Source organism: Struthio camelus, chromosome 17 (assembly GCF_040807025.1).
Source record: "Struthio camelus isolate bStrCam1 chromosome 17, bStrCam1.hap1, whole genome shotgun sequence".
In the NCBI taxonomy this organism is placed as follows: domain Eukaryota; kingdom Metazoa; phylum Chordata; class Aves; order Struthioniformes; family Struthionidae; genus Struthio; species Struthio camelus.
The window spans coordinates 20,730,009-20,750,966 of NC_090958.1; the positions used below are offsets into that span (position 1 = coordinate 20,730,009).

The 20,958-nt window shown below is 43.6% G+C and overlaps 1 protein-coding gene across 4 annotated transcripts in view; it reads right to left on the bottom strand.

Moving 5' to 3' along the window:
• Positions 1 to 20,958, bottom strand: part of TTC28 (tetratricopeptide repeat domain 28) — a 230,261-nt gene that overhangs the window by 72,347 nt on the left and 136,956 nt on the right. For 3 of the 4 annotated variants that reach the window (XM_068911355.1, XM_068911354.1, XM_068911356.1), the window contains 3 exons: positions 11,113 to 11,260; positions 7,654 to 7,926; positions 6,490 to 6,620 (listed from right to left, as the gene is read on the bottom strand). In XM_068911355.1, coding sequence (XP_068767456.1) covers positions 6,490 to 6,620; positions 7,654 to 7,926; positions 11,113 to 11,260 — 552 coding nt within the window. Of the gene's footprint in view, positions 1 to 6,489; positions 6,621 to 7,653; positions 7,927 to 11,112; positions 11,261 to 11,669; positions 11,818 to 20,958 lie in introns of those variants that run through there. The other variant, XM_068911357.1, reaches the window with a different exon arrangement.

Here is a 20,958-nt window from a genome sequence, read left to right on the forward strand (position 1 = left end):
GCTGCTGTGTTAGTGGATCCCCTGCAAGAAATTACCTCCCAGACTACAAGTTGGTACTTGTACAGCAGCCAAGGAGCCCCGAGAGCATCTCTTTCTGTATTTCTGTAGCTTTTCCATATTCCTGTAGCGTTCTTAAATTAAACATATTTATAGAGGCTGAAAAAGACAGCTTCTTGCTTTAATTTTTCAGTCTATTTGGGAACAGTATGCTCTCTCAGACAATGTGTTAGTTAAAAGTAAACCTGGGGCATCCAACCAAATTACTCAAGTTCTTCAGATATTCTCTTTGATGTTAACTGTAGGAGTAATTTACAAACTCCTCTCACAGAATGCAAATATTTAATGTGAAAGGCTCTGACAGGAAAAGATGAACAGAAAGGATTACTTGGAAGCAAATCCTTTCAGAGCGATGAATGCCTACTGGGATCTGGCTGTACCACTGCAGCCTTGTGTGCACTTCATATTGGAGAAGTGACCTGAATTTTCGCAAGCATGAACTCACAATTTTATGCTGTTTCGGGGCCCACTACAAAGCAAATAGTTCACTGTCAGTTTTACATGCAATGCAAATCCTCTCTTCAGAGATAACTACTGGAGTTCTTAAAAGCTACATAAGCCTCCACTGCACTCAAGTTGCTCCTTTCTAGTAGGCTACAGGCCCTCAGAATACCTCTCTGCTTAACTTTACTGTTAAAAATGATTATTTTCAACTTGCCTTGTGGTAACAAATACGATCTCTGTGTCTTAGAAAGCAGTGGAATTTCCACGCTAGCTGAATTTCCCTGGAAAACCCTCTACTATTATCCAGAGTTAAACTCCGGATAATTTGCAAATCAAAGCTAGGGAACCTTCACATTAGGGAAGAAAAAGCTAAAAGAGTAAAACAAATAACTTCTCTCTGTTTGTAATCAACGCAGTTTTCAGGGCAAACAACGTTGTAGAAGCATTGTAGAGCGTTTGGAATAAAGACCAAATAATTGCAAACAGGACAAACCATAGAACCGTTGTACAACGGCCCAAGTGCCCCAAAAACGAGCAAATCATTAGCGTGCCTCATAATTTCTCCTCACATACTTGGGACTTTTGGTGCATGGCAGAGAAACCATGCAGAGACTATTAGCTAGGTCAAGATTTTCTGCAATAATATGCATGAACTGCATGACTGGAGGCTCCGCTCAGAAAGGAGTCTCTCTTTCCCAAAACTTTATAACTCAATAAAATTAGAGGGCTGACAAATTTCAGTGTATTTGTTTCTTGTGTCATTTGTTGCACTTGCCGTCCTTCTGAAGCAAGTTAAGCCCAACATGGCCACGTAACAACACAAAGGACAGAGCAAGCCTCCAGGAGGAAAGGGTTATTGTACTGTTTGCTCAGCTGCAACAAAAATCTTTTTTGCTAAATTAGCAGAGGAGCAAAATGCTACTTCTAATTTTGAGAGTCTGTATGTCATTCTGCATGTAGCACAAAGTCCTGCATCCAAACCCGACAGATCCTCTCAGCTCAAAATGTAGGCATCTACTGCACACATAAGCCATGCTGAAAAGAAAGATGCAGCATGATGCTACATGCTCCTTTTGTTCTTGATGGGCTTCATTTCAAGTGAAAGCAACATAGAATAATCATACAGTTAGGGAAACAGCTAACTCGAGCATTTGGTATTCAGCAGGCTTAGAATAGCAAGGTCAGCTATGGCTCAATGCCAGTCCGTGTTTTCCTCGGCACAGCAACAGATCCAAGAAACCATCTCATGCCATGAGACTCTGCATCATCAGTCTGGTCATTAACACATCCACCTGCTGCAGACGACTCTGAGACCACAAACACTGATGAAGATACCTGCCTGAGCACAGCTGCCACTGGCCACGGTAACACAGAAACAAGAGGACATTGAAGCTCAGCCAGTTCTGTAACTTTTCCTTCCAAAAATAGCTGCTTCTAGAGGGGAAGTGGAGGGAATCCTTCAAAACCTGACTGAGAATGATCATTCGCAAGTTGCTAGGCATCCTCAGTCAACACGGGGACGAGACGCCTTCTTCCTTGCACAGAACAGGTCTGGCACCTACAGTCCATTTGTCCCGTCCTCCCATCTCCCCTCCCTGCCTGTGGTCATGCTTCCTGGGAAAAGGGACAGTAGGAAATGGACCCGCGAGTCACATAACTTGTGTCTCCTTTCCAACTCCAGGGGAGGGCCCAGGGTAAGAGACGGTCCTTTCTTCCTAACCAAACTCCTTCATTGCTCCTTGCCTAGTGAAGAGGATGATGCTGCATCTTTAACACAAGGCCCAGTTCAGCTCCAGCGTACTGGCCAGCGAGTGCGTGCATGCTGCCAGCACCCAGTGGCTTTCTGGCAACACTTGGCTTCCTGGAAGCTCAGTGCTGGCAATATACTTCCACACAAGCACTAATTTTGTTATAGTTGGTTTATGATTTTGCCTCATTGCCCTGCTATTTTTAAATGCAGGGCTGTAATAGAAGGCGTCTGAAGGCCCAAGCGAGAGGGAGCTATTATACTGCGGAGTCTCTGTGGTATCAGCGGCCGCTGGAAGACAAGAATTCAAGTGCAGCGCACGCGCGGTTTGAACGCTGCATCCCGCAGGAAGGGCTCCATTGCTCAATAAGAAACACATTGCTTCGCAGCTTTCCTTTCCCTTTTAATTTCTGCTTATCAGTCCTCACAGCTTCACAACCCTCTCTCAAGTAGTACTCTATCAAACTGAATGATCTGAAAGGAACACAAGTGAAAAACGGTCATCGCAAAGGGTCATTCCAGCCCATCTTGGCAGAGATCTCCAGCAGTTAGCTCAAACTTGGAACTCAGCAGTGCAGAGGCAAGTAACAGCACATACAGGATTTTGTAGCACGAGACAACGCTGCATGCCTACAGAGGAGGCAGAGATAAGAGGAACAGAGACATGGGAGCAGTAGCTGTTATGGACATCAAAAGCTTTCAAAAGGTACTTTTTGACTCTCATCTTTCCTCTGACCCTGGCATAGCTCATCAGTTGCATTATCCTTTTCTAAATCAGAGCTCATGATGTGGCACCAGCATGCGTTACATGGATTGCCTCACAGCTTTCACAAGATCAGGTTACCCAGTATTAAAGACAGAGTATTTGTTTCACAATTATAATATGGACATTAACAGTCTGCATCTCCATTATTAAAAACAGGTAATTTCCACTGCAAAATAGCAAACACACATTAGCGATCTCGTAAATCCCCACACGGCCAAGACACAAGCAGCTTTTACATGAGGTAGTTAGGTGAACTCTCGGTCTTCCATCCGCCTCTGCAGTGAGGCAGAAATAGCCACGTGAGCCAATATCTTTACATGAGAGCTGACACATGCCGCTGTCCTTGCCACAACCTGGCAAGTTTTCTGCAGCAAAGACACAGTCAGATTGCATCTTTAGCCACCACACCTCGAAGTCTAGCATTAAGAAAGTAGGCCAATGAATTTGAAAAGGAACTTGTAGGACTGCAACTTATGGTTTGAAGGGGACAGCTTCTCTGGCACCTTTAGGTTCTTAAAAGAAGAATGACCTTGTAGTGCTACTCCTGAGATGTAATAGGGTCTTGCATTGATCTGGTAGCAGACTGCCTAGAGTTTAAATTTACCACCTATTTTCCCTGAGAGATGATCACAGGAAACAGATTATAAGTTCGGTGTCGAGTTCAACCCAGGGAGTTATACCAAGGATTAACTAAATCCTTTACGTGAAACACTGCCTTGCAACCCTGCTCCAGCCTACTTGCATGTACAAGATCTTTCACATGAAGATTCAGGAATTCATTACAGTTTATCTTCTCTCTAGACTTCTAATAATTATTGCAGCTGGTCTTCTGCTCCACCATCTCTCCCCTTAAAAAGTTTGATTTATTTCCCATTTGAGTGGAGAGACCTTTAGTTAGCAGTACTTAGCTGTGTTGTCACAGGTGAGCCCTGTCCTGTATATTTAACCTTGAGTGATTTTTGACTTGGTATCTATAGGGCACTGGTGGCATCAAATGCAGCTTCCAGCTAACTCAGGCTGCAACATTTCACCAAATGGTTCCTCTATCAAGGCCATAGCCTAACAGTGTTGTATTTCCTTCTCTGCACACAAATGAAAGAGGTCTTAGCTTGACCTAGTGCTAATGGCTCTCCCTAAAGATGCTACCCCCCACTACCACCACACCAGATGCACACACACGCTGCTACAGCCCACGCTGCTGGCCATTTTCATGTGCCGGTGGTTGCAGAGTGTTCAAATGAGCTGCACTTGTGAGCATACGGTCAAGCCTTCTGCTATCTACCTGAAGACTATAAAAGACCTGCCAGTGACACCCACACTGCCACCAGTAGCACAGCAGGAACATGGAGAGGTGCATCTACATCAGCTTTACCTCAGTCAGCGCAGGAGACGTGAACCGAGCAGCACCAGAGATCCTCGGCTTGAGGACATACCCACAGCCTGCAGCAGGCCAAACACAGCCCATGCTGAAATCTGCTATGCTTCAGCTTCACAGAGAAATGACAGACAACCAAGCTGTGCTACATCTTGTCTTTAACTGCAATCCAAATATAATCTCAACCTGGCAGAAGCCTGGGGTACAAACACGTGCTGCAGCAGCCTCAGAGCCCAGAGCCCCCTGCAAGGACAGCAGGCATTCATATAAAGGAGCATTTTTACCTTCTAAGCCAATTCTCTGTACAGTTGGAGGTAAAACAATTACCTCATTACAGTCACACACCAAATTCCCTTCTGGTGGGATTCACATCAGCACTACTGCAACTTTATAATATTCGCATTATAAAAACGTCTGCAAAGGAGGCCAAGAAAAACAGCTTTTTGTTCGGAGGAAGCTCTGTGGTCAAGATGATGTCATCAGAAAGCGCCAAATTAATTTCCTGTGGTTACATCCTATAGGAAATCCAAGAAGCTCAGCTTTCTTGCTAACCCGAGTAGTCATTTGTTGTCAATAACTGTTAATTACGTGCCCAGATGCGTCATAAACTGAGAACTATCACAATTAGACTGCATTTTCTGGATTCCTCCCAGATTAACTGTTGGGATGTGCATAGATCAAAGCCCTGAAGCCAGTGGATAACACCAGGACTTGCTGCCCTGGTCAGTTCAGGCACTCTGCACAGCCTAGGGCAGTCTCTCCACATGCTGGCACGGCAAGCTCCCACCATTCCCTCCTTCAACCCCTCCCCGCAACTGCAGAGGAGAAAATCTGCTGCTTAGAGAAATCCCAGGGAGGAGGAGGAGCAGTTACAAAGATTGAGATTCTTAGCAACAACAGGGACCCCTAATCAAGAAAGCTATAAAAAATGATGGGTAACAGCTTCTCTGCTTAACCTGAATCGAAACAGGGAAATCAGGAGTGATTCAGGAGATTTTCCAGCTGGTAAAATAATCATGAAATTGTTTAGCAAGTCCCATCCCCAATCACAGTCCCTCTACAACTACTGAAAGATGCATTTTTCAAAGGCTTACTCGATATTTAAAGCACAGCAATACTTCAATAAACCACTTAACTATTTTAAATGGATCTTTCAAGTAGTCATTGGTAAGAAACTCATTCCCCCATTTTTTGGATCTCACAAAACCTTAATTTGCATTTACATGACTTCAAACCTGTCCTGCTCCCTCCAGCCACTCACTAATCTGTCATGCAACCCCCAACCCCTCCATTCAGACTAGAGGGGAACCCACTGGAGAGTAACTTGCACTAAAATTATGATTCTGTCCTTAGAGTGAACTTTCAGTGGGAATCTCTTGAGTCAGGCTCTTCAGTTCACGCAGCATGCTTCCCTGGATTGGCAGAGAGCCCAGCATAACACTTTGAAAGCTGACCAGTAAACAGTCAAGGCAAAGCAGATACAGACCAAACAACCTCTACGCTTTACACAACAGTGTATTTTGGGGTTTGCATGGATTCTTTTTCTTTTCACTACTTTTTAAACACAGCTGATTTTATGGAGACTGTGAACGTTTGGGATAGGGACTTGGCTCATTACTTGTCTGGAAAAGGCACAACACATGACGTGCCCTAATACAGCTCCAATTAGCAGCATCTACATCACAGGAAAAACCGGAGCTGATGACAGTCACGGATTAACTGCATAAGATGTTGCAGCCACACCTACTCAGCAACAGCCTCTACCCTGAGATCCTAGAGTCTATGCAAAGGAGGCAAAACGGACAGGAAGGGAAGCAGGGGCATGGAGAGAGAGAGAATGACTTGCTCAAAGCGGGTCAGAGGCACGTGGAAGCCATCGTACAAACCAAGCATCCTGTCATTTGTGCAAAAATACTGTATCTACTCATGCATACAACTTCCATAACAAAAGGCAAGTGAAAGGTTGGGAAGACAAATCATATAGCTTCCAAATACTCTGAATAACAGGGCAGACAGACAAGGCTTCTTGACACATTCACATCTCTCTAGAAAACCACACAGCGCTGATTCCCAATCCAGTCTATTTAATAAGTTTCCTACCTCTCTGTCCTTGAGTTTCATGGCGAGCACCAACTGATGTCTGTGGTTAGTAAGGGCCTCCCGGTAATTTCCTTTGGAGAAGAATGCGGAGCCCAGATTTCCATGAGCTCGGCATTCTCCCGTCTGGTCACCTGAGTCACATGCAAACAAAACAAAGGTTAGCTAACAAAGGGGTCATTAGAAGTATCCAGCAGAAAAACTGGAACACGTTGTAGAAGTGATGCTCCAGAGCGAGGACCAGAATCAAGACAAACACTCAGCCTAACATTTAATATACAGCCAGAACTCTACTCCTTCTCCCTGGCCTTCAATAACTTCTAAAATAACCCTCAACCTTATTTTAGAACTGCATTAATTTCTTCTTTGGCCTAACACCTGTCAGTCTCCCATTCTTCCATGTTTATTCTTTGTCTGACATTAGCAATTTGTTTGTGAGAATAAGTGGATGGCCCAAGCTTAGAATAGCACAGAGAGCACGCTAGATTTCTCCAGAAAGCAGTTCTGCAGCACAACTCAGCTCAGACAAAGTATAGCCACTACCGTTTTCCAGACAGCAGTCCCTATACTTTCGGCCAACTCTCCTAGCTATGGTCCTCAGTCACTATCTTCTCCACGTCTGCAAGCTTACGCCTTTCTGGCTCACACACTCTCTCCTCTCCTATAGCATCGTGAAAGCTCTCAGAGCAGTGCAGGATATATTGCACATATCAGAAGGATTTATCAATTTCTTTAACTCTTGGTCAGCCATTGTCTTGCTCCTGATTTGTTCCTTCCCTGGCAACTGCCTGAATAGCTCAGGTAAGAGTCCCCCTTTCCATCTAATTCTTGAGAAAGTAGATGGCTTCATTTAAGGTTTTGAGCCCAAATCTCCACAGGGGATAAGACTAGTTCCCATATACATGACACCAGAGAATTAGAGGACCCTGTTAAAGCTTGGCTCATTTGTTGATCATCTGCCCTCTCACACAACAGGTACACAGGGCTGCGCAAGCCTGTAGTTTGTGCATTTCAAAAATCCTAGATTTGCTTTAGCAGCTTGTGAAATGCCAGAGAAACCTGAGCGTTATAGAAAGATGCTACCCTTCCTTTATGCTATTGACATAACTATTAATTTGTCCCACCTGTACCAATCCAGCACTCAAGTGAGTGAAATGAGAACTCTACCTAAAGTCTTGGCTACGTCTAAGTCCTGCTGCATGTATCCGGTACTTTTCTCCGTATTCCCCAGGGACCAGTAAGCGCTGCTCAGGGCAGAGAATACCGATCCCCTCAGCTTCAGGCTGCAAGTGCCAATCTTCAGGGCAGCTTCTAGCACAACCACAGAGGCACCGTGATGACCTGCAGTCAGAAGTTCCTGGCCTATGACAGACACCACAACAAAGGGGCTCTTGTCCAGCTTCATCTTCTGCAATTGTTGATAGGTTGGCTCCAGGGACTCTAAAAGACAAAAAGTAAGGCAGAGTTACTCAACAAACTACGTTATTTACATCTAGAAATCAGCCTAACACCTCATCTTCAATTTTGGTAACCAATTGGCATGTGCGAGCTAACAGTCAGACAGCCCAAATCAAACCAAGATTTATTACGGGAACTCAGCGCTCAAACACATCCTCTAACATCCAGCACGAGCACATCAGGACAGGATACATAACAAGTAAGTTGATGTTTTGCTTGCAGCAAGGACCTCAGGAAGACAACACGCGAATACAGAGCAGTCCTCTACTGAGCTCTGAAGAGAGGCCTAATGACAGCAGGAATACAGAAAACAACTGTAGGGTTTTGCAGGAAATTGAATACGTGCCATCACCAGTGTATGAGAGCACTGCATTCTCTGCTCCTTCAGCACAAGCTTTTGGCTTAATGGCTGGTAACACCTGTGCTTGTTCAGGTATCACAGCACACAACCTGGGCCAACAGAGAAGACAAAATCTACAGGAAAGAACCTCTTCAAACCACAGTCCTCTCTGCTCTCATAAACAGGGCGGAGCTGCAGAAGCTCCTGCGAAGCAGTGAAACTGAACCTGCCGGACTAGTTAGAATTGGTCTACTTGCTTTTATCATTCAGATTAACGCTTGGCTGCCTGTTTCAGTACGGACATCAATATAACAGGACTCCAGAATTTGCTGCACGCCACCCAACCATGCTGGGTTAAAACGTTATCTTCAAAATTTATTGGGTCACATTTCTCGATTAGATTGCTCTTGCCCGAATCAACGTTACCACAGCAACCTCAGACAACCATTTGCTCTCCATTTTCATCATTTTTGCCTCTCTATAACCACACAACGTGTGCACAAACAACGACAAAACAGGATTTTAACGCTTCTCTGAAGAAGCGAACAGAGCGTATGCGATGCCAGTTAGTGATAACCAGTTGGATACTGGGATTAAACACAGATGCAAGACAGAAGTTGCGCTGTAATACGCCACCAGGACACAAAGCTGATTATTGCTGATAGAGCACAGTTAAGGGGCATGGCACTGCAGGAACAGGTATGAATTCAGTCCCTGTCTTAGGAGTTTACAATCCTATTTAGGTAACGCAGGTGAATATGGGGAGAGAGGCATACAGGTGAGGAGAAAGGATGAAAAAGAAAAATACAAACGGAAAACTCCTGGCAGCCCTACAGCCCAGTAGGAAAGGGAGAACCAGCATGGCAGTGGAGGCCACGGAGCTCATTACTGCTCCCGTACAATAGCAAGGGAAGAGACGTAGCCACAATCAGGTGAAGGTGCAGCAACAGTGATTCAGTTACTGTGAAACAGGGTTTCGGCTTCATCTATACATAGCGCAGATCTGTGCTCCCTGAATCCCTCAGTGTCTGCACTGAACAATCTTTAGCACAGCCCAGACACTTATTATAACCCTTTTGCCTTTTCAACCGTTCTACTTCTTTCTCTGAACGCAAGCATCTCGGAAGCCACCCCTCACATGAGTCTGTCTATAGCTCACCCCATTTTATACCTCTGACGGCTGCCCTCAACTCAGCCAGCACCCCGTACCTGCGAGATGCACTGCACACTACTTAATCAATGCTTCTTGGTTCAAATTACAGGGGGCTGGTTTTACACCACACATACTATTTGGACAGATCTTTTATGCCTCTCTTAGACAGCAAGCCCATGGAAAGGGGGCCAGAACAACAGGTGGTAGCTATTTCAGAGCTTGTAGCGTGCCTGGTGGGACCAAGACCCTGAATAGGGTATCATTACACTAGTACAGCACAGCAGCACAGGATACACACCCACTCAGCATAAAACAACGCTTCATAAGCAAAGCTAATGTAAAAAAAAAAAAAATCTATTAAACCTGTCAGTGGAAGGATAATAGGAAAGTAGCAAAATTGAGCAGTATAGCAGGGAGCAGCAGTATAGATATGCAGCTGCAATACGACAGGACAGTGAGGTTATCCAGCCTGATTTTGGGATGCTTATACAGAAGTGCAACGTCACCAAAAGAACTGGCCCCGATGAGAAATCGCAGCATTTTTTCAAAATTCAGAAGCAACTAAAACCTTGTCCGTGCACAACAAGAGCTATCCTATGAGAGAAGTTAGCAGCTTATACCAAACTCATTCAGCAGACCTAGTCTCACTTATAAAAACAAATCACTGAAAGACAGAAAACAGTGAGCCTGGTATCACATCTAAACCTACATTCTAAGCAGCAGCCACAGTACCTCTGTGTACAAAATGAAATTATCTTCACAAGGCAACTGCTATATAGGAAAGAAACCTCCAGATGCATTAATTTTGGGTGGAGAAAAAACACTGTGAAGACAAAAATACTGATGGGGATATTTGTTCATTTCAGTGCTGCTTGGCCACTGAGCCCTGCAGCCCCCAGCAGTACCTGCAGAGGATGAGAACTGCTATGCTCCTCCTGGGAAATACCATTAAGGCACTGCAATAAAGAGCTTGCAGGAAAAACATTAGGAAAAAAGAGACTACCTCATTCCTTCAGTGAAAAAAAATCCCTGCCCCTGGAAATGGGACATCATGAAAGAAAGGCAAACGTGGTACAGCTAATACTACCTCAAGCTCCACGTGATTTTAATACTGTTCCTGAATAAAAGTGAAATAGCACAACAGCCTTCTGCCTTTTCTGGAACACTGTGTTTTGGGAGACACAAACACTATGGAAAAATTGCTGAAGAGCTCTGTTGGGCAAACACTGGTACTGAGCATTTAAGACTCCCTTTTGCCAAAATCCAAGCACCAGAGCATTAAGGGAAACTGTTCAAAGTAATAATAAAGCCAGGGCCACTGCAGTGCACCTCTCTTCATCTGTACCGACGAAAGACAAAAGAGCAAGGATTTCATAAGAACTGCTCCACAGCAGCAGCTGGATTCAGCTCCAGTGTCTCTGCAGTTGGGTATTACCATCTGGCTGTCCCACTGCATCAGAGAATATTATCCTCTTCCTCCTCCTCCTCCTCTGAGGTCTTTTCTCAGCACCTGCCGACTCTGCAGAAAAGTCAAATCCTGAAATCTTTCCCTGAGGGTCTCCAGATCCTCTCCCCCTCAGATGCTACCTCAGAGTCACACGTGGACTGAAACTACTTCCTCTTTAAGTGCCTCAGCTGCGGAGCACTATCCTTCAGAAAATCTCCTGGTGCTTACCTCGCATGGGAGATTTCATGGCGGCCTCGACCATGCCAACCAGAAGCTGAAGACTCTTGGGATCTTGAGCCAGCCCCGATGCAAATGCTGCCAGTGCATCTGCATGACGTCCAAGATACTGAAGGGCCACACCCTGTCGGAAGTATGCCTGAAAAACCAAAAGGAAGAAAAGCCCATTACTGAATTGATACAAGTCACAAATATCAAATCTGCCTGAGCAGGGACCTCATGCTGGTGGACACTGGGCTACATAAGCACATTCTGGTTTCTTTGGTCACTCTGGTCACAATCAGAAAAATCCAACATTGCAGTTTGGTTTGTGACTGCCCACCCAGTCAGCTCTCCCCACTACGCAATAGCTTTCTCAACCCTGGCAATGCCTTTAAACTGTGCTGGAGACCAAAGATGGTAATAGCTACTTAGACAAAGCTTTTCCCTTGCACTCGGCAAGTTATGTGTTCTTATCTACTTATAACCAAATACATATTCTACTGAGAACTCTCTTTCTACTCTCTTGGCTCACACAGCATACAAGGAACGTGCTCATCAGTTCTTACCAATGTCCAATATATATGTTGTACTAGTAGAGACCAAACTATATCGAAGGCTCAAGTTGCAGTGAGTCTTCTATGCAAAGTTCCAGACAGGAGCCGATTCCTCCTTCTCCACATGCCTCCTCCACAGGCCCCCCTCGGACAGACGCTGCCCAGCACTGTCCCACGTGCTGAGTGGGGCAAACATCCTCTGTTCATCCACAACCCGTCTTGCACTGCAATCACCTTGGCAAGTCAGGATTCGAACTAACGGTAACACGTGAACATCACTGTTTTAGTTATAGAATCATTTTTGAACCAGGATGCCCGATTAAGAATGCTGAAAACTGCTTTGCTAAAGAAAAGGGAGAGTGTTCTGGGTACACAAAGCAAGGCAGAGCCATCAGGAGATGGTCTTTCTTATTACATGTTTAAGATGGGACCTCTTATCAGTTTTATTATGAATGAACTGAGAATTAGAGGAACAGAAAATGTATCAGCCAGAGCGCCAAGCAGACGGATATGCAGTACTATAAAGCTGCAGTATCGTGCTGAAATCATTATCTAAGAACTCGGAGTCAGTGACGAGGGGCTAGGCAATCCAATAACCCAAGCCAGAGAGCGTGTGAAGTGAGGCAGGAAGAGTTATTGGAGGGACATTTTGATGGAACCAGAGAAAAACAGGAAGAGCACCAGGGTGAGCTAAAGGGCATGTAACAGGGAGCAAGAGCTAGAAGTGGAGGGAACTGTGGAGAACGCAGCAAGTCAGAACAGAGAGTGGGGAGAAAACAAGACTGCAGAAAAAAAGAACAAGGAGAAGAAGCTGGAAACCAGGAAAAGGAATGACAAAGATGGGCATAGGTTTAGCCATGCTAAATATGATGGGCTAGAAAGTACAATGAGCAACAGCAGTTACAGCAGCCAGGTAAAAGAACTGAAACGTGATCAGAGGTGTGAGCCAGGCTAAGAACTACTAATGAAAAACCCAATCCAACCACACTGGAAGTATCAGTATATATATGCACTTGCTTAGACTGAGCCTAGACACTCATAATTTTGAACATGTTTACAAGAGTGTTCGCTCATGGGAGTATGCAATATCCTCAAAATAACTCTTATCTCTTGCCAGCATGTATTTCCATTACTACATCAGCAATGACATCCACGTACAGAAGGCAAGGAGTTCCCAAAGAGAGCGTCTGCATTTCCCTAAGCTGGGCTACCAAGACCCCGCACAAAGCAGTAAGCGTAGAAACATTTTCTGCTCATAGGTGAAACAATGGCAAAGCCTCTCGCCCAAAGGGTAGCTAAAACTCGCTTGAGAGCTACTGGGTAATAGACCATAGAAACTACCATCCATTTGTAGAAACTGTGTCTAGACACTGACTCTGTTATAAGTAGTACTCGAATCCTTTAGCAGCATCTTTGATATTCATTATTCATGTTTTGTCTTCATGTCCAGTTAATACCTTTCTGATGTAAACTTTGCTGCACTTTTGGTCACTCAAACTATTTCAATAATGCAAATAAGGCTTTCTCACAACAAAAGATAAAACTTTCTTTGTATTTCTTTAGAAGTGCTTCAAGAACATAATACTGCTCCTTTAAATCTGTTCCTAATATTGTATTCATGGAAAAGACCTCATCACTATTTCTCTCCGTCTACAACAGAAACTAAACCTGTGTTCAAGTACACAAATGTGAAGGTATTTCTTCCTTACAGAGGATAAATCTGCAATTTACATTCAAAATAGTTTTTCACTAGAGCTTTCAGACACTTTCAGAATCCAGCCCAGGGAGGCAGACATTAAGGAAAATCAGAAATGACATGAGAAATTTACAGACATGAGAAATTTACAGACATGAATATTTAATCTCTTTTCAAGTGCTGATTGTAGAACAATTTTTAATGAATTCAAGGGAAGGAAATTTCTTTTCATTAATCTTTAGCTTAAATGTGTTCTTACTGAACCAAACAAGTTACTGTACTGGAAACCGAGCTCAATGTTAACTAGATTACTAGCATGATGCTTTAAAACAGAAAACACAAAGAACTAGCAACATGCAGTGGCCACCAGCATGTGTTCTCCAAGCAGTGACTGTGTTGCCACCTAAACCATGGTGCCCACTTTTTAGTTCCTTTTTTCCCAGAACTCTCATTTAATTACCTTCTCAACCACTTGATGAAAGAGGCAGTCTGACACAGCAGTCAGGATGATGTTATACTTGAAAGACGTGTCTCTGATGGGGACCTTTCAGGCCAACAAGGCTGTTTCACAAACCCAGGACAAATATGCCTGCCTCATTCGATTATCAAGGATGAGGGCACAAACATGCAGCAGCCAGCAAGGGAACTTTACATTGCGTGTAGACATATCTAACATCTCATGCTTTATAGGAAGGTAGAAGCCTGTCATCTCTTCTCTCAAGATGCGTACTACCGGGACAGACTGCGCATTAGGGAACCTTTTTCTTCCTGATCATTGCAGAAAGTCAGCTCAGCCCAGACACTTAAAAAGTATATGCAGGGTTTTAATGAAAAGGAAGAAGGAAGATGGATGCTACAGGCAATGCAGATCAACTTCCCACAGTCCACAGAAAACAGAGATTAATGTAGTCATTGTTTCCAAGGTTCAGAAAGGATCATGTAGTGCAATTCTGTCTCACCTCCCATCCTATACACAAACGCCACAGAAGAAGAAATAATATACTGTTCAGCTACAGGTATGGCAACAACTAGCTTTCATATATACCATGAAGAAAAACCACCCCGTGAGGAAAACGAAGAAAAAGCGGGCTAAATGAGGCACATGTGGAGCCCCTCTCCTGCTGCCAGTTCTCATACAGAAATCCAAATGAACAGCTTTCCCCAGCAGGAGGGAAAAAAAAAAAAAGTGCAGTATCACAAAAGAAAAACCAGCCTGGCCACAGGGTTTCAGAGCACTTCACAGAGAAGTAACATGCCTGTTTGGTTCACCATTAGCACTATCTTCGCAGCAACAGGCGAGCACCTGCCTCGCAGGGACGCACCAGCTGCTGCAACAGGGAGACAGATCTCCAGACAAGCGCCCTTCTACTCACTTATTTCTATTTACGAAGCGCTGAGCGCACCACACAGCGTGGAGGAAGCAGTCCTCCTCCCCAGAGCTCTGCATTCACATGTGACACCACAAACTGCAGATGACAGAAGGAAATAAGTTGGGAAGGAGATTAACAAGGAATAGCCTGCAATTCAGTGCCATACCTTCTCCACGTGGTCCTCCTTTGTCCTGTCTGGAAAGAGCTTTTTTCCCCTCCCCACATCCATCCCTGGAAGTCCCTCTTGAAGCTGCTCAAGTTGAATACAGTGTTTTCTTTCGGGCTCTGAACGCTATTAATCTCAACTGAAGGACGATTTCTGACAATTCTACTCCTGCAAGAAACCCTCTCTCCCTTTCTCCCCCAGCTGCAAGCTTTTCCAGACCACTCTCCACGCACTGTGTTCTCCGGAGCCCTTCAACAAAAGCAGTAAAGGGCATTCTAGTCTATCTCCTCTCCCAAGAGGCGTTCACAAGTTACTGTAGCACCAGAATGAAAACACCATAACGAGAGGAAAATCTGCAAACAGGAGATGGGGAGAATCACCCTTTGGAAGAGGAAAGGAAAAGGAAAGGCAGGGGCCAGCAGCGGCAGCTCAGGAAATGAGACAAGGAATTGCCTTCCAATCCCAACACGGGCAGAATCCACCCATGTTCCAGTAAACTTCACATTTTAATCATGCTAGATCAGAAAAGTACTCACTCTACAACAAAAATGACGTCAATTTATCAGTGATCCTAGGTAAGAAAAAAAAGCCTATTGATTCCTTTTAAAAAGATTAAAACGGTAAGAGAATGGTGTGTTGCTGAAGACAGGAGAAAGGAACAGCAGGTGTTTTCTAATCTGTGGCTCTTTTTATCCTCAATGACTGAAACAATCTTGTTCCTTTTTCAAACCTCTGCATCATACTTTCTAGGAACACAGACACTGCAGTATTAGATCAAACCTCACACACTTTTATTCCAGTTCCTTTATTTGAGAGAAGATAGCATCACACCCTGTCCACCCTCCAAAGCTGGAAGACCTTTGGGAAGATGGATATGTGCTAATCTCAATCCAAGAAATGCTCTCACCCAGTGCCAGATCCACCCTGCAATATAAGGATTCGCACTCCTTCGAAAAAAATGCAACTTTATTATTAAATACTAGCACCCAATTCTTTTGGGCTATGCTTCAGCATTAAGTTCAACAGGCTAATGGCACACAATTTTGTTAATTTTCCATCTTACACTCAACTGCACTGATTCATCCTTTGTTTCCTCTTGAAATAAGAATATTTCATCTGTTTCCTATGAATACTTCTTTCTTATTTTCTCATATATGTGTTCTCTCCAATACAATCAGTTCCAAGCTTTTCATTCTTTTGACAGATTTTTTTTGAGCTCTGATCAGTTCTCTTTCTCATCTCTACCTCTGCCCTCTACCATATACTTTTTTGAGCAGGGTTGGATTTTGCCTCGTACCTGTACACAAATTCCTAGAGGCAGTACTAACCTTTAATAACAGCAACACAATATTAGAGTTTCACCTTACAAAAGGACCTTTCAGTCCTCTATAAACATACTAATGAATCAAGTTCCCCTTTCCTTTATATCTCCTTGCAGTGGTGAGTAAAGGTACAGGTGAGAGCACTGAGGCAAACAGATGTGAAGTTCAGGGTTTCCATTTGCATCCAGGGACAGTTTTCAAGGAGAAAGAGCCAATTAAAGGATAATCGCACATGGATTTCAAGACATGTAAGCCCCGTACCAGCCCTGACTTCCCCAAAGAGCTTCCTTTGGTTTCCTCAAAACATGCAACTGTCATCTTAATGAAATGGATCAAGCAGAGCAGAAAAACTTTGCTCATTTTCCCTGTTAGGGAAAAAACTTTTATTTAAAGACTGCAGGTAACTTCTGCATCTTGGTGACGGACGAACTGAGGGATACTCCTCTCTCCTCCCCTCGGCATTCCCTTAGCCAGGAGCCAGCTGATGACACTAGGAGGAGATCTTTCTTCTGACAATTTACACTTATTGCACTAATACCCTCCTACATTCAGTAATGCTAGAGTGTGCTTCAAGCCTCCTGGTGAGCGCCTGCCCTGAGGAGGGACAGGAGCTTTCCCTTGCCAGTGCAGCAGCACTGGGCCAATGCATTCCTGGAGTATCCCGACTGCCAATTATGTAAAGGAATGGCCATGAAAGAGGGTAAACGAACACTGCTCTATGAATAGGTTCACAGAACTCAGCTTCCGATATATAGCCACAGAACATACACATTTCCAATCAGGAAACGTATACAGCAGTCTCAGCCTAGCTAAAACTGTCTATACGATATGACTAACAAGATCTAACTAAACTATATGAAAATAACTAAAGATTTTCTGAGTAAACACATATCGGAATGGACAAATCAGGACAAAAAGATCACTATATGCAAAATAATGATAAGTTATTACAGAACACAAGAATTACCTGAAATTACAAATCAGTGCTTCAGTTTGCAAAGCAGCTGATGCTTGCTCTAGTACTCAGAACATCTATAGTCTCTCACTTTTCCAGAATGAGAAATTACAGGTTTTCAAGTTTCTTTTGACAGTTACATTTTATTTGAATATTCAAGACCGACTGTTCAAAGATTTTGCATATTTGCGAAGAGCTCTGCAGGTATGCAAGTTTAAAAATTACTCTGAACAAATAACCTCTTACTCCTCTCTTTTCTTAGGGACCTGTTGCATTGCCAGTGGAAGATAAATATTGCACGCTAAAACTAAGACAGAGACAAGACAGTAACATGCTGAGAGCATGATCATTTTTAAAGATAACAGTTTACATATGTAGGCTCAGAAGACGCATTAGATATTTGCAATTTGTCTGCATTCAGTTCTAGTTAAGATATAAATCGTCCTCTTCAGGTCCCAGGTTGAGCCCATTAATATTCAAATAAATGGTGCTGACTCTTCTCCAAAACGTCCCAAACACCAGATGTGGCAGCACACACACCAGCTGGGGAACGTCCTGCCTCGCAGGTCCCATGGTCTGATTGCAGCTTCCATCAGCACACGCGCGCAGCCACATGCCACGACAGCCTGGTAAAGTTAACTCGGGGTATTAACTACTCACGGAGTTTTTTTAGGCTGTTCTGGATCACTCGTGCCACAGATGCGACTCTGCCCTTGCCAAGCCTCTCAGTTCAGGTGCGGAGCTACTTTAACATGGATCAGCACCCAAGCTGGCTCACATGCAGCCCAGAGGCAGGGGCGAGCCAGAGGTCCCCCCTCTCAGGCTTCCACTTCTGGGACGACGCAGCGGCACACAGAACTTTTCTTGGAAAGAGACAGCAAATCCCTGGCCAGCCAAGAGATTGGTGTGAGCTAACTGGCCAAGAGCTAGCAAAACGAGTAGGTAACAGTCATGGTCTACTTGCTTTCCACTGGCCGCATTCACCGGAGTTCACGTTTGCTCAAATGCCAACTTTAACAAAGCGTTAGGACTGATGTTTCAGCATTTCCCTATATCTTTTATTTAGCCAAAGAGTTAAAAAAAAAAAAAAATGCAAGGACTAAGAGCAACCCCATAAACCTTAGATCCTCAAAAATACAGGCTTAAAACTAAATACATAAATTTAAGAATCATATTTTCCAAGCCCAATGGACAGAGAGCAACAATTCTATTACTTGAAAACTCTTGAGATTTGTTTCACCTAAGGCAAACAATCTGGATAAACAACGAAGAAGCAGAACAGACAACTGTAAACATACCTTTACCAATAACAAAGTGAGGCCCAATAACTGTACACTCTCTGCCATCTTCATACTATCTCAGGAGGTTATAGCTTTGTTAAGTGCTTATTTTAGACCTGAATACAGACAGATAGCAAAACATACATTAACATGCATAAAAATCAACCGGGCATTGGGATTGCAACCCTGTTGGTTGATCTGTGTTAACATGCTTTCACATCTATGCAGTCAGTAAAGAGAAAGAGGAAGGCGTTCTTTACGTTACAGAGTTAAATATTCTTTTCTTCTTCTACCTCCCGGCGGTGAAGCAGGTTCTAAGTAAGCAGATCACTGCATGAATCTGGGAAAGCTTTAACATTGGTAGATGTTCCCCTGAACCAGTCTATATTCCAGCAGTAAAACTATTCATTTTCTATGTTACAAAAAGATCAAAACAAACCTAAACTGCTCTCACTGTACCCATCTTTCTGGCATACCTGTAAGGATAATCTGAGAACCTCTACAACAAATCAAACATATAAAAAAGAAAAAGAAGTCTTGCTCTGGGCTGAAATTTTGCCTTAGACACATCTCTTTCAGGGGGAATTATTTACTGCTCTCCTCGTGCTAGCACGATTACATATATGCTCCCCTGTTCCTAACCCCAGATTCACTAGTGTGCCACTGGCTAAAACAGTACCACACAATCCTCCAGACACAACCTACTGAAGCCCTACCTGGTGCATCTACTGATACTCCCACTTCCAATCCCAGGAAGAAGCAGTGAGGGCAGGGATACGGCATTACCAGCAGAAGCCTTTTGGGAGGGAAGAGAATTAAAGGTAAACGATAGCTTTACCAAAGAGCTGACTTTATCAGGTCACTGATCTCTGAGCAAGAGAGGTTGTTAGTGAGTTAATCGCACACATCTATGCACCTTTTGTTTTGGGAAATCAGACCACATTGCAGTCTCCTACAGTCAGTCAGTTTTCAGTCCACGAAACAACTAGCATCACTTCACTCAATTTACAGAATTCATAGAGCCAAGTGGGGATGGCCTGGGAAGGACAGGGAACAATTAGCGATATTCGTCCATAAGGACACTGAAAGCACAGCTGATATTCTGGAAACAAAATAAATCATTCTCACTATTCAACTTGCAAAATATACGTGGCACTTGTGACTTCAAAGCCATGCATAAAGCTGTCCCATAACAGAGGCTGTTCAGGTAGCAAGTCCAAACTGAAGTTGCATTATTCCCAACACGGGACCCACCCACAAGATAACAGGCCCCTCCCCTAGATTTTCTCAGAAATTCCTTTTTACCTCTTGCTTTTCAGGATGGTTTGAAGTCTTCACCTCCCATTCCAGTATGGGCATCGTTTCCATCAGTCTCTCTTTTTAATTTCCTTCAGATATTTTGCATGGTAATATTTATTGAACAAGAAGCAACTTTCCTGCTTTTACAAGAGGCAAACTTGCATCTTTTAATAAAGATCTGAGCCACAGCCTTTATTTTCTTAATATGTTAATGAACTTGTAATTATCAAACAACAGTACTGTTGTTCTATTCAAAGTCCCAAATCTATCAAATGATTTAAAATGACTAAACACTAATTAAGAAGGAAATCTAATCCAAAATTACACCTTTCTTGGTTGTCAGTTACTGTGCTACCTAGAGCTAAATTGTCTCTCTACTGGACACCAAGGAAAGCAGCAGAACTGATATATATATTTTTAAAACAGCTTTTGTAAGGTAAACAAACACACATACCCATTTCAACAGTTTAAAGCTGCATTAGTATCCCATTGTTCACAGTTCTGTGCTAATTTTTCCCAGTGTGACATAACCTGAAGTGATGGGGTAAGTATATGAGAACGACAGGTGAGAGCTCTAGAACACAGTAAACTTCTCCGGGACTTACAAAATACAACCTACAGGTACCACACAATGAAACACAAGAAGCCCAATACAAACGTCAAGCCCATGCCTACTGTTCCGTGCTGATGCAGGTTAACTAAAACGCATCACGTTTCCATGGCAAGAATATAGTTCTTAGAGCTTTTTCTACCCTCAGCTGAAATTTAGAAAAATCGCATGAAGAAGAGAAGAAAGAGAAAGACGACCCTCCCGATGAGCCGCCACAGGTCTGCGGAGGAGGCTGACGGCTGCGCTGGGACCGAGTTTAAACGTCCGCCCAGCCAGGCATCACCGCTCTCTCAATTCCAGGCACGAGTCCTATTTGTTCTGCTCAATTTATTGATCACCGTAGTTTCTATACAGACTAGTATTTTTCATCTATGTTTATCACAGTCCATTTAAGCACGATGAGAATTTCTATCCCATCCTGCTAGGAGCTGCCGCAGGGCTAGCTGCTGTAGTGCTCAGGCAATGTAAATATAAGCGTGCTCATTAGTTTTTGATCCTCTTATTTAAATGTGCTCTCAGATGACTTAACAAACTGTCGAGAACTTGAATTCTAGATTTTTATGTGCAGTTTGAAAACGGATTAGAATGTAAATGCGATCATTC